This window comes from Rhinatrema bivittatum, chromosome 2, assembly GCF_901001135.1.
Source record: "Rhinatrema bivittatum chromosome 2, aRhiBiv1.1, whole genome shotgun sequence".
Lineage (NCBI taxonomy): Eukaryota > Metazoa > Chordata > Amphibia > Gymnophiona > Rhinatrematidae > Rhinatrema > Rhinatrema bivittatum.
Genome location: NC_042616.1, coordinates 349,219,007 through 349,245,021, shown reverse-complemented (window position 1 = coordinate 349,245,021; position 26,015 = coordinate 349,219,007). Strand labels below are relative to the sequence as shown.

Genomic DNA, 26,015 nt, shown 5'->3' with positions numbered 1-26,015 from the left:
TTTTTAAGTTTCTTAAGTTTTTTTTATTATTCATACATGTGTCTTTTATAGTTCATTAATGTATTTTTTTAATATTTTTTCAATATTAATATAGCCCCTCAACCAGGCCCTGTCTATCATATGATTAATAAAATCTACTTCTTCTAACATCGATCCACTTTTTGTTTGTTGGCTTTCCCGCTCTAGAATAGCCATGCCCTGCATAGACTCTGCTCCTTTTTCAATTTGAGTGAGATGTGCGCACTGCCAGAGATATGCACGCATCTTGGCAGCTTTTAAAATTTGGTGGGTGTGCACCGCCCAACTTGTGAGGACATACCCTAATTGATGCACACATCAGGCTTTTATTATTCACCTTTAAGGGTCAAGCATGCATGCTAGACGAGTCTCTGAGGATGTTAGTGAGTATACATATGCAAACGAGAAAATATCAAATGCAAATTAGGTTTTATTGGGTATACAAGAAATAGCAAGGTATGGTCTCCTCTACACTCTATTTCATATGTGCTTACAAAGCACATATGAAATATGGATGTTAAATGTTAGTTTGCCTGCAGGGCCAGCATACTAACATTTTACTCTGGGATATGCCCTACCATTAGGGCCTCCCCTTAATTCCTCCCCACCACAGAGTTGAAGGGTCCTCCATGCCCTGATCACCCCTTTATCTCCCACTCAGGTGACACACAGAACAAGGGTGCTTCATACCCTGATCACTCCTGATACAAAGTTCCTGGAGCCTCTGTACCCTGATCTCCTCCAAGCCACCTGATTCAAAGAACAAGGGGCCTCTATGTCCTGAGCCTTCAACTCAAAGCACAGAGATTTTCTATGCCCTTATGTGTCCTTGCCCCACTCAAGATCAAGTGGTACATTGTAGTTTGAGTCAGGGCCAAGAGTAAGGAAAACCTTGCCTCTTGTGGTTTTTGTTGGGGTGGAGCAAGGGGACCAGATACTTCTCTACCTTTGTGCTATTCAGCCCTTTCACATTGGGCTGCTTTACACAGGGGACTACAAAAAAAGCTATCACTTTCCTTATGCTTCTGGGGTAGTGTGTATGCTATTTTTTGCTATAACAGCAGCATTTTAGCATGCACAACAATATTTAGAGCATTTCCCATTATGAGCCATTTCGGCATGTTGTTGTGGTGGAAGAAACCTGTGAATTGCAAGTCTGAAGGGAAATGATTTCCTGTCCAGTAAGAGATATTGCTGGAGTCTGGTCCACCACACCATCTGCTTGACCATTTTTTTTAAATCCACAGACCAGTACAAGGATAGGAACCCTTCAGTACTTGTTTTTTTATTTTATGTACCCCTAACAGGGGTTACACCAAGATGGTAAATATCTCCTTACTAGACAGTGACTTATCAGCACCTCTGAAAAGATGGTTGTTCATCCCCAAATTTAAAAAGTTACTTTAGGTAAAAAAAAAAAATTTGGATAATTACTGCCCTGTCCTAACTTTTCTTTTTTGGAAGCTTATTTATAGAGCTACATCTGCAAGGCTTTTAGGACACTAATTTGATTCTTGACTACTTCAGGAAGGTTTTAGGCCAGGCTACAACTCTGATTCTGTATTATTAGTATTGGTGGGTGATTTAAGAAGAAATTTGAATCAATATTTTGACACTCTTGTTCTTTTTGATTATTCTACTGATTTTGACTCAGTAAATCATAACATTTTATTGAATCATCTGACAGAAATAAAGATTAGTGATGTAATTTATGATTGATTGATTTTTCTCATTTTTTTACTAACAGAAACATAAAAATGACAGCAAAGGACCAAATGATCCACCCAGTCTTCCCAGCACGCTCATGCTAGTATCTGCTGCACTTTGCAGGTTACCCCATGCTTATCAGTTTCCCAGACCGTAAAAGTCAAGAGCCTTGGATGCTGTTTGAATCCAATTTCCCTTTACCCTTGCTGTGGAAGCAGAGAGCAAAGTTGGAGTTGCATAAAAAATATCAGATTTATTGGTTTAAGGAAGTAAAAGCCACACCAGCAAGTTACCCCCATGCTTATTTGTTCCCCAAACCATAAAAGTCGAGGGCCCTCTTGGTTGCTGTCTGAATCCAATTTCCTTTTTCCCCACTGCCATTGAAGCAGCGAGCAACGATGAAGTTGCATTAACAGTATCAAGGCTTATTTGTTAAGGGTAGCAACTGCCACACCAGCAAGTTACCCCCATGCACTCTTTTCTTCATTTTCATCCTTTAACCTTTAGGGATCCACATTGTTTATCCCATGCCCCTTTTCGTCTTCACCACCCCCTCAGGAAGGGCATTCACTGCATTCACCACTTTCTCCATGAAGAAATATTTCCTGACATTAGTTCTGAGTTGATTCCTTTCCAATGGAAAATATTTGATGATTGTGCATCATTAAAACTTTTCAGGTATCTGAAGGTCTGTATCATATCTTTTACTTAGTCTCTTCCAGGTTAGCCTTGGTAATTATCATTCCTTGGCACTTAAAAGTCTGAAGTTCCTCAGGGGGCTATCCTTTCTCCTAGTATGCTTAACATCTATGTTAGATCTCTAGGGAACCTGAAATACTGTATAACTCTGGGACAATTTGTTTTGTTTATGCAGACGACATTCAGCTATACCTGCCACTAGGGAACCATTGGACTGTTGCTAAATTGGAAAAGATCTTACAATGGTCAGAACAAAATAGGAAAAAGCTTAACCCACAGAAAACTGAGGTTCTGTGTATAGGAAAACATCCTCTCTGTATCTTTTGCTACCACTTCTTTTGGATGGGACCATCCAGAGACCAAAGTTAAGAGTTTGGAAATTATTCTTGCTGAAACTTTGAGTATGGGACTACAGATTTTGATTGTATTCTCTAGTTGGTTTTTTCAACTATGACATACTGTATACATCAGCTTTGTCATTTTTTCACCCAAGATGATTTGACTACCCTGATTCAGGCACTGTGATGATTCATATGGATTTTTGTCATTTTGTTTGCTTTTGTCTCACAAAATAAACTTCATAAGCTACAGTTGATACAGAATTCTGCAGCCAATCTTTTTAGGTACCTAACTGGGAGCTCATATCTCCCCTATTCTGAAACAATTGCATTGGTTTCCCACTTAGTATAGAGTGCGGTCAAACTTGGGTCTCTTGCTCTTAAGGTGATGAATAATTCAGTATCCTATTTTTTGGCTTCTTGACTTGCTCGACATATCCTAAACAGGGCTCTTTGCATTTGAGTGTCTCTTCAAACTCCCTCCTAATACTGAAATCAGGTTAGAAGTTACAAGGAAAAAGGAATTATTTTATATTGTACCCTATTTGTAGAATGATCTGCTGCAGGAGCTGCATTTTATTGTCAATTTGCAAGAATTCAGAAAAAAATGTAGAGTACATTTTTCTCATTAGCTTTTTCTTTTTAGACCAGGATGTTACCTTTATAGCTGTATTCTAATGCTAACTTGCCATATATGAATTCAGATAAAAGAGCAGAGTTACCTTTACTATCTTTTTTTTCTCTTTTGTAGACCAGGATATTGATTCTTGGCATTACTTAAAATATATTTTAATTGTTTATTTTGCTTGGATATTTGTACAGTTGAATTTTTATGTTATTATTTAATGTGCACATTGAACTTTTTTCAATTCAGTGTTTATTAATAAAATTCTTCATCAAAATGTCTATCAATTTTTTTTATCTCCTTAAGTTTTACTGTTGTACTTTGCCTTAGGTCTAACCAGGGTAAGGTGGAATACAAATTAAACTAAATTAAACTAAAATATATCTGGAAAATTTCACAACAGAAACAATATTTCTCTAGAGGTAGTTAGTTATTTACCAATCATTTGTTTATGCCCTTCCAGACTGATAACCATTGCCTATAACATTTTGAGAAGGGAAATTATCAGAGGAATAGGTTGCCCCTCATAAGAGAACAAAACAATCAGCCCTTTCTCCACCATGGAGCAGTCACTGAGGTTAGCAGAAGTGAAGGAAATAAAGAAGTTAAGTTTGTCACACCTTATGATTTATGAAAATATAGTACCATCAAAAATCCTGAAGAAACCACTATTTCTCTCTGCAGCCAGTCTGTTCTTTCTTTTCCCATTGTGTTAATCTATATGCAGCCAGTCAGAGCTGTAGCGAGGCAATTTGGCACATATTGTTGTGGAGCGCTAGGAGAGCGATCCCACTCCTGGGTGATGTGTGTCCTTGGGCCACGGCTCGACCCCAGAGGGCTCTGAAGAGGTGCCGCGGGAGGCGTGACATGCCCGAGCATGGGCTGGACGGGAGCAGGGCTGGAGTGACATGGAAGACAGGCCCTCCTCCGGACCTGCACGCTTCGGAAGACCCAACAACGCAATGTTGGTCTTGTGAACAGTCCTCCGACCGTTCCTAGCCCTTTCGGACCTGCCGCAGGGTACGGCACGAAGCGGCAGGCCGGATGGAGGCCAGGGCAGCGAAGACTGGAACATGGATTCAGACGAGACTCAGGAACGACATAGACTCAGGCATAGACGTGGACTTCTGGAACGAGGTGCAGGATGCAAAGACGTGGACAGGCACAGATATGGACTCAGGACGAGGTACTGGATGCACAGAGGTGGAGTCAGGAACGAGGGCTGAAGGAAGACATGGGCACTGTCCCTTAGGGCGCCCTACTCAGACCACCTGCGGGACTGAGTCGCGGACCACCCTGTGAGCAGGAGAGCACAGGGAAGAGCAGGTTGCTGCACTCCTGGCAGCTTCGAGGCAAGGATACGCTGCACTCCTGGCAGATTCGAGGCAAGGATACGCTGCACTCCTGGCAGCTTCGAGACAAGGATACGCTGCACTCCTGGCAGCTTCGAGGCAGGTTAAAGCATCAGGATCAGGAACAAGGATTAAGACAGACCTCAGTGCTGGAACAAGGACATCTGGAACAGCAGGAACACGGATACTGGAACAGGAGACACACCTCAGGGCTGGAACATGGACATCTGAAACAGCAGGAACATCAGGACTGGAACACAAGTACTGGATCAAAAGACAGACCTTGGGACTGGAATGGCAAGCAGACATCAGGACTGGACGAGGAGCTCCAACAGGTAACAAGAAACACAGGACCTTGCAGAAGTGCTGGAACACGGACGACTTCCTGGAGCGAAGGATCTCAGGAGTGACCAACTCCTTGCGAAGGCAAAGACAGACTGAAAGCTGAGCCCTTTAGTAGGGCTGAGGTGGACAACGCCCAGGGAGGGGTCAGCAGGGGGCCACACCTGGCTGGCCCTTGAAGAGGAGCAGAGAGACGCGTGCCCGCACCCTAGGGAGCTGGAGAGAAGAGCTGGAAGCTGGTGGCGTCCTCAGCCACGTGGAAGGCCAAGGAAGCAGTGGAGCAGCCCTGGGCTGGAGCTGGGTGAAGGCAGGTCAGTGGAGCAGCTCCCAGCTGCAAGGACAGAAGCAGGAAGAAGCAGAGAGAGGTAAGGCTGGCTGCAGGCACCGGCAGAGAGAACAGAGAGCTGTAAGGACTGAAGCAGGAGAAGGGCTGACTGCAGGAACGGCTCCATGCCGTGAAGACAGCCCCAGGAGGAGAGGTAAGACTGCAGGCAGAGTAGAGAGCTGTAGCAGGCTGCAGGCACTGGCAGGGACGGCTTCCCAGCCAGGCAAGGACCCGGGCTGTAGCAGGCACCAGCAGAGACGGCCTGCTGACTGAAGGGCCCGGGATCGCAGCAGCACGTCGGGGGAAGGCAGGAACAGAGAAGCCGGCCGCATGGAACAGCTGCGGGGACAGCCCCAGCTGATTCAGGGAGAAAGCAAGTGGCAGCGTCAGCAGCCCGGCTGGCTGTCTGTGAGAAGGTAAGAGCCTGCCTACGCTTCTTGCGGGCAGGAGCATAACACATATGGCCAAGTGAAAAACTGCACTCTCTCCCTTTACACAACATGTGACACCACAACTTGGAAGACTCTGTTAAACGTTTATATAGCAATGCCCATGGCCAGTGTAAGGGTATTAGAGGCCCTAGGTATACTTTACCGCCTTGCACCCCATCACACCCTCTTCACGCACAATTAAAAAGTATGCATTTATAACAGATTTTACACGAAAAAGAACATTCAAAGCACAGTCTTCTGAGGTAAAAATATAACTTACAATATGTATATAATGTACTGCTGAGTGCCAACCAGAAAACCCCACAAAAAAGCAAGAGATGCTTGGAACCTATATGATATTAGGCCTACTGTAATGCCTCTTGGGCATGGGCATGACTCTCAGAGAGCCAGGAGTAAAAACTTTCTATATAAAAACAGCACTAACTGCCAGCACTCAAACAGCAACAACCCTACATATGAATGTTAATATTACAAATATTACCAGGCATAAAATAGTAATACACCCCTATTAAGAAAATAGAACAAGCCAAGCTGCTATAGATCCCTACATAGAAACTACACAATAATGGAATAACTCACTTCAGTCACACATGCAAAACACAAACAGACCCTCAAATACAGAATAAAGAGAACATACAGTATAAATAGAAATGTACAGACAAAAACTGAACTGGAAACTGCAACAAGCCAAATTCTATATGCACTGCAACAATGTAAAAAACAGAAACATTACCATTCTTCATAAAACAAAATTAGTAAAACCATACCAATAAAAAGAATAATTCAAAACAATTAAGGCCCAATTTTAATGGCCCATGCGTGCAAAACACAGGGATTACGCATGCACGAGCCTGGCCTCGGGAGAGGGGCGGTCTGGGGGACAGGGAGGGGCAGTCCAGGAGTGGGGCAGGGCTAGAGGCGCCTGGTACAGCGACCATTTGCTGCTGTGCCAGCACGTGCAACTTGCTACAGCTCCTTTACAGGAGCAAAAGGTAATAAAAAAATAAATAGGGTTACCTAGGGTAGGGATAGGGGGCGGGTAGGATAGGGGAAGGGAGGTTAGAGTAGGGAGTAGGGAAGTTCCCTCCCAGTCCTCTTCTTAATTAGAATGGACTGAGAGGGAACTGGGGAAGCTGGATGATGCGTCGCCGTGTGATTTTTGCCTATGTCTGCCTCCCTCCTTGGGTGCGCCGCCCATGAATAACATTCCATAATTAAAAACTGATATGAAAATCTTCCAAATATCAATAAAATATTTCAAAACAAACACATCTATTAACACCCAACAATTAAAATAAGGATTTAAAAAAATTCCCCATACCTTGGAACTTTTGATTTCCAGATGCCCTGAAATTGTCATGGAGTAGCAGGCAGAGAGCAACTGGAGTAGTTGTTCACACACATGCTCTCTGTCACTCCCCCACACATAAGTACACATGCTCACTCTCCCGCACACATGCTCTCTCTATCTCTCACTTCCTCCTTGACTGAGCAGGCAGCAAGAATCTCCTTCTTCATTCCTGTGGCCAAGGGAATGACTTCCAGCCACGGGGCCATGCTAGCTCTAGCATTGGACTACTTCCGGCTGGGCTGCTTTTCTTTTGCTGAGAACCTGCTGGCAGCTTGTGGAGGGAGAGAGAGAGGCAGCTGGCGGGGGGGGGGGGAGAGAGAGAGAGAGACAGACTAGCTATAAGGCCCTTCTAGTAATTAGGTATTTATTTCTCTATAGGAGGACCTCCTATTTACTCGAGGTGAGGTTTAGGTAGTAGTGTAGGGTTTAGGGGCCACTTTGACATGTATAGTGAGACAAATGAAGAGATAAGTACATTCTTGTGAAGATTTGATGTCCGAGATTTGTACAATGTTCTCTCAACCTAGCTCTCTCTCTCCCCCCCCCCCCACCTCCAGTGGTTGTAATTAGGAAATGCAATAATTGTGGTATTAACGCAAAGTGCAAAAAAGTTATCGCACTCTGCGGTAATACCTATGCGAAGCGCTAAGGTAATGCACATTGCGATAAATAAGCTATTACCATAAAACATGCCCCTCTTCCTATCGCATGCAATAGTTTGATGAATGTAGCCCAAAGCTTGAACTGCTGACAAAATGGCAAACTGCAACATTCAGCATGCTGCTTCCATGTCTTAGACTGAAGGCAAAGTGTAATATTTTGGGCAAAAAGAACAAAGAAGAAACCAAAGCCAGCCATGGAGTGCTAGGGGGCACTCCATGAAGATAGCATGGGGCACATTTAAAACTAATCGGAGAAAGTTCTCTTTTACTCAACGCACAATTAAACTCTGGAATTTGTTGCCAGAGGATGTGGTTAGTGCAGTTAGTGTAGCTGTGTTTAAAAAAGGATTGGATAAGTTATTGGAGGAGAAGTCCATTACCTGCTATTAAGTTCACTTAGGGGTAGATTTTCAGACGAGCGCGAACAGCCTACTTTTGTTTGCGCTCCAGGCGCAAACAAAAGTACGCTGGATTTTAGTAGATACGCGCGTAGTCGCGCATATCGGCTAAAATCCTGGATCGGCGCGCGCAAGGCTATCGATTTTCGTATAGCCTGCGCGCGCCGAGCCGCGCAGCCTACCCCCGTTCCCTCCTAGGCCGCTCCGAAATCGGAGCGGCCTAGAAGGGAACTTTCCTTTGCCCTCCCCTCACCTTCCCCTCCCTTCCCCTACCTAACCCCCCCCCCCGGCCCCTGTCTAACCCCCATCCTACCTTTGTCGGGGGATTTACGCCTCCCAGAGGGAGGCGTAAATCCCCGCGCGCCAGCGGGCCTCCTGCGCGCCGGGCCGCGACCTGGGGGCGGGTACGGAGGGCGCGGCCACGCCCCCGGGCCGTTGCCACGCCCCCCGTACCCGCCCCCGAAACGCTGCCGACACGCCCCCGCAACGCCGCGCGCTCCGGCCCCGCCCCCGACACGCCTCCCGACACGCCCACTCCGAAAACCCCGGGACTTACGCGAGTCCCGGGGTTCTGTGCGCGCCGGTGAGCCTATGTAAAATAGGCTCACCGGCGCGCAGGGCCCTGCTCGCGTAAATCCGCCCGGTTTTGGCGGATTTACGCGAGCAGGGCTCTGAAAATCCGCCCCTTAGAAAATAGCCACTGCCATTAGCAATGGTAACATGGAATAGACTTAGTTTTTGGGTACTTGCCAGGTTCTTATGGCCTGGATTGGCCACTGTTGGAAACAGGATGCTGGGCTTGATGGACCCTTAGTCTGACCCAGTATGGTATTTTCTTATGTTCTTATGTTTAAAGAATGACTTTCATTGGTCTGTTATCCTGAGTGTGGAGGAAAGAGTTGACAATAGGGTTTCTTTTGCTGCCCTGTGCAAGCAAATATTGAAAGAGACAGTGGTGTGTGTGTGTGTGTGTAGGAAAGGGGTTTTAAAGTAGGAAATTCTGAAAAGTTTAACTCATCCTGAACTTTTCTCACTTGCCCATCTATAGAAAAACACAGTCTATCAACACTGACATAATTTCAAACATGCATTAGTTGAGCAAAGAATTGTAGTTGCCGTGTTAGTTCACTTAGACATGTGGAATTAAGGGTCAGCCAGAGCCAGTGCTAGCTTTTTTGCTGCTCTACACGAACAATTATTGTGCTGCCCCCACCTCACTTCATTCAGTCTCTGTCTAGGGCCTGCCAAAAAAAGCCCAGCTCCTTCTAGCAGCCTAAACTTTAAAAACTATCACCCTCTACCCTCTGCGTCTTCACCACCTCTCCCAGAACCCATTGCTGGTGCAAGAGTATTAGGTACCCTAGGCAAATCTTATACCATTGCACAATGCCTCCTGCTCTCTCCACATACACAGTTAAATGTTATGCATTTATAATAGATTTTTCATGAAAAAGAATATTCAAAGTACAGTCTTCTGATGTAATATATATATATATATATATATATATATATATATATATATATATATAATAAGTATTTGCATGCACGTCTTTGGTACCAACCAGAAAACTCTGCAAATAAACACACTTGGAACTCATATGGCATAAAGGCTACTGTAATGCTTGCTAGGTGTGGGCTTGACCCTCAGCAAGCCATGAGTAAATTAAAATTAAAATATAATAAACCTCCCACACCAAAACAGCACTAACTGCCAGCATTTTAAAAAGTAACAGCCCTACTGTTGCAAAGGGATGGAAAGGAGCGACGAGTGTGTGCCCTTGCGATGAGACGGGTCCTTGTCTGGGAATGGAGTGAAGACTGAGCCCCTGCCAACCTGCACGCCTCAGTGAGACCAACCATGCAAGGTTGGCCTGAGAGTAGTTCTCCGACCACTCCATGCCCTTTCGGAACTGACGCTGAGTAACAGCAGAGGCGGCAGGCCAGACATGAGGCAGAGGTGGAAGAGGGCTTGAACGTGGATACTGATGACAGCAGAGCTGACGAAGGCACATCAGGGAGTGACAATGACTAGGACAGGTTAAAAGCAGACAAGATAAAAGTCCTGGACTCCAGGAGAGCAGAGGGCTTCCTGCCGCTGGCAGACACTACAAAAAAAAAGCAGCAACGAGCACAGGATGGACAATGGCCCCAGAAGGAATCTGGGAACAGCAGACGAACATCTGGACAGAAGGAATCTGGATAACTCAAGTAGAGACATCCTGGACGGATCCTCGGGACCCAGCATGATCGCCACACCTGACAGGTCAGTAGATGGAGGATGAAACCTCCGACCCGACGTGGAAGATGCAACAGAGGGAATCCTGAGGTTGGGCTGAAGACAGCCACTAGGGTTCAATGCGGAACCCAGAACAAGACGAGGACATCAGGACATGATGGACGAGGAGGATCTTCGGCCCCGTGGGATGGACGAATCCTGCCAGCGCCCTACACACCCCAGCGGGGGTGCTCACGGACCACTGGGCCACTGCACGCCCTACTCAGCCCAGCCGGGGCTGGTCACAGACCATGAGGGATGGGATGACGGAGCCTGAAGAACTTTGGGAGCATGGATGAAGACATCAGGACGTGAAGACATCAGGATGACAGGACCAATGAAACATCAGGACACATCAGGAACAGCAGGACTTGGAAACAAGATGAAACGAGACAAGAGGAGAGGCCAGAAACAATGACGAGGGATCCCACGAAGAACGCCAAGCAGGAGTAGAGAGCAGGAAGGACCAACTCCTTGTGAAGGCAAGGCATGACTGGCAACTGAGCCCTTTTATAGGGCTAAAGAAGAGGAGACGCCCAGGAAGGAGTTCCAGGAGGAGCCATAGGGACCACTCCCTACTGGCCCTTTAAAACAAGTAGAGAGGCGCGGCCCCACGCCTAAGAAGCAGGAAGAGGAAGTGGTGCAGGACCCTGGATAGCAGTCCTGCTGAAGGTGCTGAAGCAGGAAGAACAGGCCATAGACAGGGTCCGACGAGGGAGGTGGCGTCCGAGCCGCGAAGAGGCCTCTGGGGACGGCTCCTGCCACGGAGGTGGAGGAGCGGCGTCAGGGAACTGGCAGGCAGAGGTAAGAGGCCTCCCATGGCTCTGGCTGCGGGAGGAATTGCAACACCTACACCAGGCCCTAAAACACTAATACACCTCCTATTAGGAAACTAGAAGAACCCAAGCTGCTATAGATTCCTACACACTAGCAGAATACCCCTTCTCAATCACATATGCAAAACACTGGCAGACCCTCACCAAAAACAGGAAAAACAACTCATAAAGTATAAATAGAAATGTACAGGCAAAAATTGAATAGGAAAACCACAACAAGTCAGGCTCTAGGCAGTGAAACAATGGAAAAACAGAAACCATCACCAATCCTCAGATATTAAACAATAAGATCAAGAAATATAATAAATACAATAATCATAATAAACATACTACTAAAAAGAATATTTCAAAATAGCTGGTGAATGGAAGATCCAATAATTAACTCATAAACAATTTGTTTTCAATTTCTCAAACACCAATAAAATATTTCAAAACAGCAGACTCATCAAACAGCATCCAAAAATTAAAACTAATACAGATAAAATAATTCACCCTCTCCAACCTGGAAACTTTAGATTTCCAGTCACTCTGAGATTGTTGTGGATTAGTGAGAGAGGGAGGCATAAACTTTCTCCTCTCTCTCGTAGTTATATATCTATACATACCATACATACATATGCTGTCTCCTTCATACACGCACATGTTCTCTCACATACACATGCTCACATGTGCATACTTCCTCTCACTCACACACATTCTCTCTCATAGACAAGCTCAAAGATGCTCCCTTCTACATATCATGTTCACACACAAACACACACACACACACATTCCCTCTTACATACACATATACACACACTCATGATCCCTCTCTCATATATACAAGCTCAGGCATTCACACACTTTCAAACACACACATGCTCAGACACTAATGAAGAGAACACCCTATGATTCAATACCTCAACCTTTCCTTATATAAACTGAAGAATTTACTGCTCAAAAAGAACTTACTACTATTTAGACCTCTAATTCCATCATCCTTAGAGCTTGCATCTCAGTGCTCCCTCACACACACACACACACACACAAACACACACGCTACCTCTTTCACACACATGCCTCCTCCTACACGTACATGCTTGGACACACACACACACACACACACACACTGCTTCTGCTCAGATACAAACACACACACGAATATACATGCTACGACACACACAGGTTTCCTCCTGCTCATACATATACCAAGGCCTCTCCCAGCAGCTCTGGTCCTCCACTTCTGTCACGGGGCAGGTTGGGAGCTGCCTTGTGGCTTGTTTTTTCCCTCTGGCTGCCTAGCAGGTTGAGAACCATGTGGTCCTGCAGCTCCTCATTTTCACATCACAGCTCTACGATCATCTTTGCTCTGTGGCAGTTTGGGAATGGCTGTGCAGCCCTATGGCTCCTCCTCCTCTTCTTCATTGCGCAGCCCTGCAAATATCTCATCTTTGCTGAGTGGTGGGTTGTGAACTGCCACGGTGGCCCTCCTGCTGCTCCTCCTCTTCATCGTACAGCCCTACGGCTCCTCCTCTTATTCACCATGCGATCCTCCAGCTCCTCCTCATCTTCGCCACGTGGGGGTTGGGAACCGTTGCACGGCCCTGCAACTCCTTCCTCTTTGCTGCTGTGGCCCTGAAGTTCCTTTTCTTCGCTGCACGGTGGCGCCAGCAGCTCACTCAATTTGCACAGGGGGTTGTTCTGGCCCTGGGGTCATCAAACAAGTTGAGGGTGATACCATTCTATTGGACTAACTTAATACATCTGTGATGTGCTTTCAAGAGTTATCCTCTCTTTGCTGCATTAGTAAATCTTATGAACACAGAGCTGGAAAGCTATAGCATCTCTTATATATGTCTACTAACAATAAACACATGTGAGTGAACACATCCAAATTCACTTTATACTTACCTAAAGCAGCCTTTAGTTTTTCCACAGTCATCAACACGTATTTTTGCAAATGGATCTACAGGGGGAGCTGTGGGGAAAGGATACCCTGCATTATGAGAATAAAATGCAATATCATTAGGAAAATACCACTTTAATATACAATGATACACTTAATAAAACAGAAAATTACCATTCATTCCTACTTAATTTCAAGGAGGTGTTGGGCAATATGATGGTAATATATCAAACTTCTTGAAAGTCATGATTCCTGCAGTGAAGGCCATACCTAGGTGTGCATTATTTTGATTTTCATTTGCATTTATGTAGCATTTGGAATCAGAGCACATAAGCTTACCATGTGTTAATAACTACACAAAAAAAGACAAACAGCACTAGAGTACATTAGGTTCCAGAAAATAAAAAGTATATTTTGTCTCAATGAAGGGAAAAGAGCTACTGTTGGTTGGCTAGCATTTACACTATTGGATATGGACATTGACTCATTTTACACTGGAGATGGACTTAAAAACCGCAATTGCAGGTTTTGCCCATTATTCATGCATTCCAGTATGGGATGGGAATATCAGAATTGTGACTATTATATGCAAGTCAAACCTAGGAAATTGTGAAAAATGACCAAATCTCTAATACAAAAAAAGTCCAATTCACATTTTTCTTAAATTTTACAAGCAAAATTTCTTGAGTTGTTTAGGAAGTGGAAAGGGAAGAGATGATGTCCTCAAAACATTTTATAAATTCAATAATACAGTCCAGGATTACACAATTTGAACCATTTCCTAGTCGCTGAAAGAAAGCTAATCATCATTGGCTTTCTGTCTGATAAAAAATTTTTCTACACACATTCTTATTTATTTTTATTTTATTTATTGATATTTGTATCTTGCTCCCCTCACAGAAATATGCTCGGAGTGGATTACAACATCTAAACATCAAAGCATGACATTTTTGGCGTCCACACACCGCAGTGCAAAAGCCTATGAGAAAACTATTGTACAGTTAAGAAAAGGATGACAAATTTAGGATAGGGAGTGGCTGATTTACAGTTACGAAATGATTTCTTCCTCCATCATTATCCATGTTTTTCCCTTTCAAATCAAATACCTACGCGAAACCAAATAAAAATGATTGCCTAATTCTCTCTTTGCTTGAAAAAAATGTCTTTTTACCATGTCACGTGAAATGCATATTCTCGGCTAGAGCTCTTTAGACTCTCTCTCTCTCTCTCTCTCTCTCTCTCTCTGCAGGAACTGCTGGCCTTTGTGCTGAAATAAAAGTGATTTCACAACGGCCTGTGAAAACCTGCATTTCTGATAAACCGCACCAGCTCAACCAATTCACTCCTCATCCCAAGCTGAAACAAAACAAGTTTTTTTTCTTGCCTTACAGAACAGAAACATGTTTCTTTTTTAAAAAATAGCAAATCACCGAAACTGTACAAAACCTTATATAGGAAACGCAGATTGGCCTTCACATTTTGCCTGCAGGCGTCTTTCCAGCAGTCGTGCATAAACCGAATTGCAAGATTGTATCTAAAGCATTCTTGATGCCACAGATTGATTTTTAAAATACATTAAATTATTAGGGATCTAAGGGATATTCTGGAAATAATGTGAAATAAAGCAGTCTGGTGGCTAATCACAATGATGATACGAAGCTAAACCCTAGTATGCACCGCCTGCCATATTGTTATTAGCAGTATAGAGGATGGACTGTGTCGGGTATGTCCGCTCCTGACCTTCTTCCGAAAGATATCTGAGATCATAAAACTCAGAGGCGAAGGTGCCATAGGTGTCCTGGTGCAGCTCATCCAGGGCAGCTTCTCCCTGCTCCCTGCGGCCACCCCGGGCAGAGTTCTCATCGGCAGGGCTGGCTCTAGTGACTCCTGCAAACAGCAACCAAGTCACCCAGCCCAGATGCTGAAGCATCACGATGACACTGAAAAGACAAAAAAAAAGCAAATACTAGGAGAAAAAAAAATGAAAATGCACAACAGACACACACTGTCTTATCTCCAGGTTTAAAATAAAACAAAAAGGTCTAGTGCAGTTCTGTTTCTGGTTTGCACAGCGATCTGTCCTCCATGCGATGGCAGCCTGAGTCTGCAGTGCTTCGCCTGCTTGAGCTGCTGATGCTCCTCCTCTGCCTGCCTCCTCCAAAGCAAGGAAAAGAAATAGGGAAGGGAGTGGGATTTACTATGCTCCTTCTTTCCTTTGATTCTACTGAATTATTCAGCCAGGCTGCCAAATCTGACTCAATTTCAAATAAGAAAAGTTGATTCCCATTCTTCTCGGTATTACATATGCTCATGACGAAGCGTAAATTCCTCCCTTAAAATAGTTATAGGATGGGAGCCCTATGAGTCCTGCAGAAAATGCATTTCTGTAGAGTGAAGGAGTGAAAATGATATGGTGAAGAGGATGAGGATGGAGAATATAAAGAGATTAGGCCTCAAACCTGGGATGTGCTTGCTGGGATGAAGTTAAGTTGCTATGGTAACGAATGCTAACAACAGGGTTACACAGCTCTTGCTTTCTACCAGCCTGCTTATAGTAGAGGAGCAGCAGTTTTCTCAGCTTGTCCTGGGCACTGCGGGTACTTGGGGGCAGATCGTAGATGGCGAAGTTTAAGAGGGCTGTGAGCTAGATACAAGTATTAAGAAAGAAGATTAAATGGGGCAGTGAATATTACTATAAAAATGACACAAATTAAGGAAGGAAAGAAGAAAAATCTAATTAAAACCTGACAATTGCACAGCAGTGTTTCTTTTTCTCTATGGCATCACAAAGCAAATTTGGATTCTTAATGATAGAAAATATCATTGCTAATGAATAAAATATAAGATTGGGTCAACCTGAGGCACTTGAGTATTTTGTTATTGAGAAGAAGGCTCCTTATGCTAGGATTTCCCAACCAACATGCAATGGCCTTCATACCTGACCTGGTGCGCCGATAGGGAAATATCCACAGTACCCGAGTGTAATCCACTTTGAAGTGTCAAAAAGTGGAATATAAATCATATAAATAAGTAAATAAATCACAAAAAAGTTACCACTGCCTGGTGCTCAGATCCAGGCCAGCATTTTGCAGCAACGAGAGACCCCCAACGGTGGCTCTTAAACACAAAGGAGCTCCTTTCTGAGGACATATGTAATCATGCATGCCTCTGCTTCCTACCCACAGCATGAGTCCTGAAGTGTGGTAAATGGGAGCATGCAGGACATGGTTAGCCAGGCCTCGCTATGCGCAGTACACACAGTGTTCTTCCTCCTGAGCCTCCTCCTTTGAGTCTTTCCAGCCTCTGTCTTATCCCTGGTCTGAGTGAGACTTTGAAAGCAGTGACTCAGCATTGGATATGACTCGCGTTGAGTGTTGGAGTAGCAGCAGTGAAGGAGCTCTGACAGCCACATGCAGCAGCCAAGGTAACTAAGCCAGTGGCTCAAACAAAACAGACTTGTCCTTCTGTTGTGGCAGCTGGTACATTGTGATGGGTTTGTGTGCGTCTCTGCCTTTGTTTTAAAATTTGGAAGTGAGACAAGTGGGGCTTCCAGTGCTTCCCTAGTTCTTCTTTTGGCCAGGAGTCCTCTCTATGTCCTCACTGCCTGCTTAGGGTGCCACACAACATTTTTCTAAAAATGTGTGTGCCTTGGGCTAGAAAAGGTTGTGAAAGATTGCCTTACCCTATAATTTAAACAGGTGTAACTCCTTCCAGGCATAGTAGGTTGTGAGAGTCAGCTTCCCCTCTTCTCTGTGGTTTGTGGATGGTATGTCCTTCAGAAGGGGTCCTGGGTTCATCTTCTGAGGTGGTCCTGTCAAGTGTATGGAATTTCTCTGGTTCATGTATTTGCAGAATACACTTGACAGGACCACCTCAGAAGGCTGTGAACACAGAAAGGTGTGTACAATGGAATTTCTAAGAAATCAAATTAAAGCCCAAAGAATACAGTGTAAAGACCACAAATCACAAAGATTGAAAATTAACCGTATAATTTAAGTGAAAATAATAGAAGTGCAGATAGTAAAACACAGTTGATGTAGTAGGTTTATCAGGTGCAGGAGCCATGGTTATCTTCTTGATGGTCCTGAAGGCAGACATTAAATTACTTAGTGTTACGCCCATCGGTCGCAGAGGGCTGTGACCGCTACTGCTCACCTCTTTCTTCACTTCCCTGACTCCGTGGGGTAGACTGGCAGCCTCCGCCAGCTGCTGACTGCCTGCCTACCGCTCCCAGGCCTCCCGGGGCGGCACAGACGCCGCTGACCGCCATCTTAGGCACGCGTGGGCCAGTCTTAAGCATGTCATGGCGGGAACCTCGTGGGCGTCCCCTCCGGATGACGTCATCTTTCCAGGATATTTAAACCAGCTGACCCTGCCTACCAACGACTTGACAAAGAGATCCCTCCTTGCTAAATCCGCCTCGCTCTCAGAGGACCCTGCATTCCAGTTCCTGCTTCCTGGCGTAAGATGTCTCAGGTACCCACTCCTCGGGGGCCCTCTCCACTTCTTGGCTATCCGCTCCTCGGAGAGTCTATTGCTTGGGACCTCTGCCTGCCTCATTCCCCGGGGCTTCCCTGGAACCATTGCTACTCTTTTCGTGAGTACCCCACTCTGCAGACTACTTCCTGTTCTACCGAGGACCTCTCTGGTGTACCCCACTTCACGGACCATTACCATCTCTACGGAGGACTCCCTCGGGTGTATCCCGCTCTGCGGGCCTTTACCAACTCTACTGAGGATCTTCTTCTGTGTACCCCGCTCCGTGGGCCACTATCATCTCTACTGAAGACCTCATTGGTGTACCCCACTTTGCGGACCATTACCAACTCTTTTGAGGTATCCTCTCTGAGTATCCCCCATTCCACCGACCCTGTGTCTCTGGGTCTGTGAGACCCCTTTCTGGCACCCCCCACTCCACAGGTGGTGCCACTCTATTTCTTTAATAGAAATAGAGTGGCACCACTGATACTTTGTCTCATGTCAGCTGATACTTTGTCTCATGTCGGCTGAGACCTCGCATCCCGACGGTGAGGCTCATGGGGCTCCTCCCTGTGGATGGTACCATCTCTCACCTCAGCCCAGGACCCACACACTAACAAACCCTAACAATCAGTCTGCAAAGCTTGTGTTTTACAGGCCAATAAGGTCATTTTCAGCACCTTATGTGCACCTGCTATTTAGTATTTAGTATTTAGTTCAGCCAAATCTACCTTCTCCTAATGAGAAATTTCTTTATTCAAAACAGAACAAATGCTTACTTTTTATTTCTGAGGTGAGCAACATTTTTCTACTACTGTTGCCCAAAGTTAATTCTTTGTACTTGCCACACCTGGATGAACACATCTCAGAAATTATCTTTGAAACATTGCTCAGGCCTGGGTCTTTCTATGCTGATAGGTCATGGTATGCTGCTTTGTGGGATATTGATGCAGGCCTGCAGGGCCGCCATCAGGAATTTTGAGGCCCCATACAGCCAAAATGTCTGGGCCACAAGCATTCAGTGGATAAAGTATATGCAACAAATAGATAATGCACCAGCCCCCCAGTAATAAATAGATAATACACCAGACGTCCCCCCAGTAATAAATAGATAATGCACCAGCTCCCCCCAGTAATAAATAGATAATACACCAGACGTCCCCCCAGTAATAAATAGATAATACACCAGACGTCCCCCCAGTAATAAATAGATAATGCACCAGACGTCCCCCCAGTAATAAATAGATAATGCACCGGCAAAACAAACTTGTTACTTACCCTTTGCGCTCCGGGGACTCCGCGGCTCCTCGGCCTCCAGCTAGCAAGCAGACAGCGACGGCCCGCGCGCTTTGCCGGCGCATACTGTCTGACCCGGCGGTGACGTCACAGCCGCGTCAGACAGTGAACGCTGGCAGGACAGAGCGCGCGGACGAGTCTCTGTCTGCGGTGCTCTGTAAATCAATGCTATGCGTGTCTAAAAGACACGCATAGCATTGATTCTCTCCCTTCTCTGGGGCCCGCACCCAGGGCCGGCTCCAGGTTTCAGTAGGCCCCTGGGCGACAGACTGTTGGAGAGAGCCTCAGTGGGCCTCTTTGCCATGAACTAATACATCCCCCAAGCGCACCTGCCGCCTGGCGGCTGCGGGCCCCCATATGTGGCAGTAGATCCTGGGGCCCCATACTGCAGGCCCAAGAATACTGCCCTGATGGCGGCCCTGCAGGCCTGCTAAGGTAACATAGAAGAAAAAAACTGCAGTGGTAAAACAGTCCCTCCTCAGGCTTTCCCCTACTGCTGGCTATTTCTTACCTAACATACAGGCCGATACAGTAAAGTGCGGCCGCGGTTACCCTGCTTCTAACCCGCTTTCTACTCACAATTTGGCCGCGTTAGTCCAACCCGCGATTCACTATCCCTTTTAACCCATCCTTACCGCTTCTTTAAATCAACGGGAAACCCTTTCCGCCCGCAGCATGTATATGAGATGTAAACGATCGGATTAGCTATTCCCTCCCATACAGTAACGTGTGCCCCAATTATCGCTTTTTTAACCTGCAGTTTTGCCGTGTGTTTAACCTGCTAACTTACCGCCTACCCTTACCCCTGCGTTAGTGTGGAGCGTCAGGTCAGAGGTGCGAAATTTCATGGGCAAACGACCCCCTCACCCCCCAGGACAAGAACCAGGATCGGGCAAACTTTCCCCCAGCCCCCGCTCACCTGCCCTGGTCGCGTCCATGGTGCATGTCTCCCGTGCAGGCGCGCTGACAGCTCCGGAGCAGGAAGGAAGGACCTGTTGTTTCCAAGCATAACCTAAACTCTTGCCTGCCCAACCTAAAATCCAACGAGCTGGGAGAACCACTCTTCAGATCGCGACTAATCCCAGCCCCCGCTCACCTGCCCTGGCCGCGTCCATGGGTGCAGGTCTCCGGGGCAGCCCCAGTCCTCTCTCCCATCCTCCAGGGGGCAGACGGCGGCGAGAGCAAGAGCAGCCCGGGGCAGATCGCGAGGCGGCTTCCAGCAGCCCCCGCCGGCGAGGGTGCATGAACGCATGCCGTGACCTGAGCGCCCAGCTGGACGTCAGAGGTCACGGCGTGCGCTCATGGCAGCGAAGGTGCATGAACGCACGCACGCCGTGACCTGAGCGCCCGGCTGGACGTCAAAGGTCACGGCGTGCGCCCATTCACCATCGCTGGCGAGGGCTGCTGGAAGCCGCCTCGCGATCTGCCCCGGGCTGCTCTTGCTCTCGCTGCCGGCTGCCCCCGGGAGGATGGGAGAGAGCACTGGGGCTGCCCCGGAGACCTGCACCCATGGATGCGGCTAGGGCAGGTGAGTGGGGGCTGGGGGATGGGATTAGTCGCGATCTGAAGAGTGGTTCTCCCAGCGCGTTGGATTTTAGGTTTTTAGGTTTTCTTTTGCTTAAAGTTGGGATCCACTTCCTGGTACCTGTCATTTCAAATGTCATTTGAAATGACAGGTACCAGCGCACCCAGGATACTGTATAGGTGCTGTATAGCGCCTATACAGTAAAATGGATTGCGCTTCATGGACACGCGTTGGATGCGGCTTGCATTTGCATCCCATTTAAATACAGTATCGAGCAGTATGTGATCCAGACTGTGGTTGCAGTAAACGCGGGTGCGCCCGGCACTAACGCACCTCTTTCTACCGCACCTTACTGTATCGGCCTGATATATAGCAAAACTGTGTAAAGCTTCCTTATGCTTATAAGTATAAAAATTTACTACCACATGCTTCATCCCAATATTGTCTCTTACACTCAGAGCTCCATACTGGGGAAGGACAGTAAAAAAAAGAGCTTCTGTCTCCTTGCTATTTCTCCTGCCTCACCCTATAGCCCATTGATTGGCTGTGAAATGTCTGACCAATAGGCTGTAGGGGAGGACAGACAAGAAGTGCCTATATTTCCCCGTCTCCCCCTGCAGTCCATTGACTGTCTGTGGAATATCTGACCAATGGGCTGCAGGGGTACTAGAGAGTAGGAGCAGGGTAAGCCAGAAAGCTTGCTGAACTGCAGTGGGGACAGGGAGCTGTCGCCTGAGGAAACCATTGCTTAGTTTCCATTTCCACCACGTTTTCTCCCCTGCTGCTTACCTTCTCCCTCCCTCCAAAACCAGCCAAATTTCCCTCCCCTTCCCCAACAAGCCACTTAAACTTCCCTCCCTTCCCTTGGATTTTACTGTTGTTCTCCCCCACAGGAGCTGCTCCCCTGTGGGTCCTTGCTGGTTCCAAACCAGACAGAAGGTAATTGGTGCCTTTTTTCTTCTGCCTTCTGGGGCAATAAACAATGCAGGTTGTGGCTGGATTGTGGGTGAGAGCAGTTAAAAATTTTTTTGGAGCATCCACGCCTTCCTTTAGTTGCTAACCCCTTCCTTAATTTAATCCCCATTTTTGTTTGACTGTTAATTTCCTTATTCCTCTGTACCTGGTTCAGCTTCTCTTGATTTTCCTCCCTTACAGGCCAATTCAGTAAAAGTCGCAAGAGAGCAGGCGAGCACACAGGCCACTCTCCTGTGCGCGCGATTCAGTATTTAAATGAGAGCCCGTGGTAAAAAGAGGCGCTAGGGATATTAGCGCGTCCCTAGCGCCTCTTTTTTGACAGGAGTGGCAGCTGTCAGCGAGTTTGACAGCCAACGCTCAAACCTGCTGACAGCCACGGGTTCGGAAACCGGACGCCGGTAAAATTGAGCGTCCGGTTTTCAACCCGCGAGCCGATTTTAAATTTTAAATTTTTTAAATTTTTAATTATTTTCTACTTTGCTATGATATTAAGTCAGAGGGTGTACAGAAAAGCAGTTTTTACTGCTTTTCTGTACACTTTCCCGGTGCCGGTAGAAATTAACGCCTACCTTTGGGTAGGCACTAATTTCTGAAAGTAAAATGTGCGGCTTGGCTGCACATTTTACTTAGTGAATTGCGCGGGAATATGCGCGAATGCATCAACATGCATTCGCCTTCACAATGGTTTACAAAGTTATAGTGTTTAACAGTGTTTCAAAATGGTTCAAAAGGTTGCTAACATAGAAGATATAATTTATGAACTTGGTTTGTATATTAAAACATGATACATAACTGAATAATAATCATAGCTTTCATGGGTCCTTCAGTTTGGCTAGTGTTATAGTAGGGGAGCGGTATTTTAGAGTCAGTGGGTGAGTTGGTAGGCTTTGGTAAACATCCATGTTTTTAGGTCTTTTTTGAAAGTTTTTAAGTTTTCTTGTATTCTTAGTTCAATTGGGAGGGTATTCCGGAGTTTGGGGCTTCCAAGTGAAATTGCTCTCTTTTGAGTTGAGGTGAGTTGTTGAGATCGAGAAGGTGGGATCTTTAATACTCCTTTGTTAGCTTATCTGAGGTTTCTGTTTGGAGCATGCAGTTTTATGGATGAACTTAACCAGTTTGTTTGTTTTTCATATATTATTTTATGAAGTATGGAAAGTATTTTGTATGCGATCCTAAATTTTATTGGGAGCCAGTGTAGAGATATAAATGTAGGAGTAATGTGATCATATTTTTTTGATCCTGTGAGTATTCTTGCAGTTGCATTTTTCAGGACCTGAAGTGGGCGAATGGTATTAAGAAGTAAGTTGAATAAAAGGGAGTTACAGTAGTCCAGGTTGGAGAAGATGAGTAATTGAAGGACTGATCTGAAGTCGGGGGAGAGGAAAGTTTTAATTGACGTAATGTTAGGAGTTTGTGATATCCATCTTTGATTTTTGCAGTGATGTGATTTTTGAAGGAGAGTAAGGTTGCATGCAAAATTGACTGGAGTGATAGCCACTTTTTGGTTTATTAAGTTGAGTGGTGGTGGTTGAGGAGTGTTGTTCTTTCTATCCAGTATGATTATTTCAGTCTTATCAAAGTTTAGAATGAGTTTCAAGTTGGTTAGTAGTTGTTTTATTTTGTTTAGGTAGGTGGTTGTTTTTTTGTAGGTTTCTTCCAATGAGTTGATTATTGGGATTAATATTTGAAAGTCATCTGCGTATATGAAGTAGGTCAGGTTAAGGTTTGATAGGAGGTGGCAGATCAGAAGGAGATAGATGTTGAAAAGTGTTGCTGATAGCGCGGAGCCTTGGGGGGACTCCGGTGTCTAGATTTATTTTTTTTTGAAAGGGTGTCATTGATCCATACTTGGTATGTTCTTTGTGATAGATAAGATGTGAACCATTGTAGTGTTTTACCTTTTGCACCAATTTCTTATAGTTGTTCAATCATGATAGAGTGGTTTACTGTGTCAAATGCTGCAGATAGATCGAGAAGTACTAGAAGGTAGCTTGGCCGTTTTCAAAGACTTTGAGTATGGTGTTGTTCAAAAATAGTAGTAATGTTTCAGTGTTCAATTGTTTTCTGAAGCCAAATTGCGTAGGTAGTAGGATATTGTTTTCTTCAAGGTGGTCGCTGAGACGGGAGTGGACGACTTTCTCAATGATTTTGGCAATGAAGGGTAGGTTTGATATGGGTCGGTAGTTCGGTGGATTTTCTGGATCAAGGTTGTTCTTTTTCAGTATGGGTTTGATAATTGCTAATTTTAGGCATTCTGGGTAGCTTCCTTCATTGAGGGATAGGTTTACAATGTCAGTTAAAATTTTAGTTATTGAAGGTTCGATATTTGTAATTGCAGTTATGGGAATGGAGTCAATAGGGTGTTTAGCTGGGTTCATTTTTTTGATGATTGTTTGGATTTCACGTGATGCAGTTTCAAAGTTGGGCCAACTTAGTGTTTGAAAGTTTTGTATTTTCTGATCTTGTAAGTTGTTGTTGATGTTGAGGTTGTTATTTATGAGGTTTTTAATTTTTTCATTAAAGAATTCGGCGAGGTCGTTACTAGTAATCTTGGATGTTGAAGATAACTGGTCATCAATGAATGATTTTGTTAAGCTTTTTACAATAGTGAAAAGCATCTTTGGGTTATGTTGGTATTTGTTTATTTTATTTGAGTAGAAGTCTTTTTTTGTTTTGAGGATGAGGTTTTTTGCATTCTGCTAGTTGAGCTCTGTATGCGTTAAGTAGTGTGGATGATTTATTGTTCTTCCTCCAGGTTTTCTCTTTTTTTCTGAGTTCACGTTTGGCTGATCTTATGTTTTCCTTGTACCATTGGTTCTGATGTTTTGGGTTTTTTATTGTTTTCTTTATCATGGGGTTTATCTTATCTGCTACTGTTTTAGTGATGGAGATCCAGGAAGAAGTTGCATTCTCTGCATTTGATAGGTCTATGTTTGTTAGTTCTGTTTATAAAAATTCTTGAAGTGTTTCGATGTGAAAAGGTGGTCTGTATGAGAAGGATTTAGGTGGGTTTTTTATTGTAGTAAATTTACAGTTTGAGTATAAATTTGCATGGATTAAAGAGTGGTCCGACCAGGGTATCTTGGTGATCTTTGTTTGGTGATTATTCCATATTTTAGTATTTATGAAGACGAGGTCAAGTGTGTGACCTGCTTTGTGCGTTGGGCCATTGATGATTTGACTAAGGCCTATTGATGAGAGCATGTCAATGATTGATGAACATGTGGGGGAGTGGGGGATGGTGTCTATGTGTATGTTGAAGTAACTTAAGATGATTATGGGTTTGTTGATGGATATTTTTGTCAAGAAGAATTCAATAAGTGGTGAGCAGTTCCAATCCAGCGTATTTGGGAGGCAGTATATCAGACAGATTTGTAGTTTTGGTGAGTCAAATAGTGCAATTTCCAGAGGGGAGTAGTTGTTAGTTGTGAGTAATTTCATCTGTAAGTTTTTTTTAATGAGCAGCATTAGGCCTCCGCCTTTCCTTTTTGGTCTTGGAATTGAGAAGGTTTTGTAGAGAGGGTTGTTGATTTGGTTGATTAGTACTTTGTCTGTGTTTTTAATCCATGTTTCCATGATTGCTATGAAGTCCAGCTTGTCGTCTTGAAGAAAGTCATTGATGATGGGAATTTTCTTTATTATGGATTGTGCATTAAAGAGCATGAATGATAGTGCTAAGTAGCTGCTGTATGTTTTTGTGTTGTTATGAGTTAAGGTATGGTGTTGGTATTTGTGTTTTTTTTAATTTCATGCTTGAGTCGTTCTGGTTAAGATCTAATTTCAAGTCGTTTCTGTGGTTCATGCTGTGGTCAGGGGGTTGAGGGTTTGTCATTTCTTTGGGTAGTTAGGGAAGAAAGATTTATGATAATTTAGTGCTTATTAGTGTTAGCACTAAGGTTTGCACTAAGGGGTGCACAAAGGGGAGTGCCCCTTTGTCGCGCCCCTTCGGCATGCGATAGACGGCGTGCGACGCTTGGTCGTTGCGTCTGATTTAATGGTCCGCGGCTTGATCAGATGGCGTTGGGGGGGCGGGCCTCCCAATCGCGGACATCACGGCAGTCTCAGGTTTTTACTTTTTTCTGTCACTTGCCTTCTTTTCTTTTCCTTTCTTTTCCCTGGCTTGATCTGTTTTCCTAATAGGAGGTGTATTTGTGTTTTAGAGCCTGCTGTAATATTCGCAGTGTTGTCTTTTCATAGATAGGATTGCTACTGTGAGTACAGGCATTTAGTGTTATGGTATGGAAGATTTAATATAGTGTAATCGTAGTTCAGTTTACTCATGACTGTCTGGGGGCCAAGCTCATACTCAAGATGCCTTACAATAGGCTTAATACCATATGGTTTCCAAGTGTCTTTTTTGCAGTGTTTTCTGGTTGGTGCCACAGCTGTGCATGTAAAAATAATATACATGTCAGTAATATTTTTACCACAGAAGACTGTACTTTGTCCTTTTTCATGTAAAATCTGTTATTGTA

At 45.0% G+C, this 26,015-nt stretch overlaps 1 protein-coding gene across 1 annotated transcript in view; it reads right to left on the bottom strand.

Annotated features, from left to right (window-relative positions):
• The window catches only part of FRRS1L (ferric chelate reductase 1 like), a 69,867-nt gene extending 52,332 nt beyond the window's left edge, over positions 1-17,535 (bottom strand). The window contains exons 1-4 of the mRNA XM_029587096.1: positions 17,491-17,535; positions 15,725-15,909; positions 15,006-15,205; positions 13,271-13,355 (exon numbers count right to left, since the gene is read on the bottom strand). Of these exons, the coding sequence (XP_029442956.1) occupies positions 13,271-13,355; positions 15,006-15,205; positions 15,725-15,909; positions 17,491-17,535 (515 nt within the window). The remainder of the gene's footprint in view (positions 1-13,270; positions 13,356-15,005; positions 15,206-15,724; positions 15,910-17,490) is intronic.
• Positions 17,536-26,015: the final 8,480 nt, after the last annotated feature.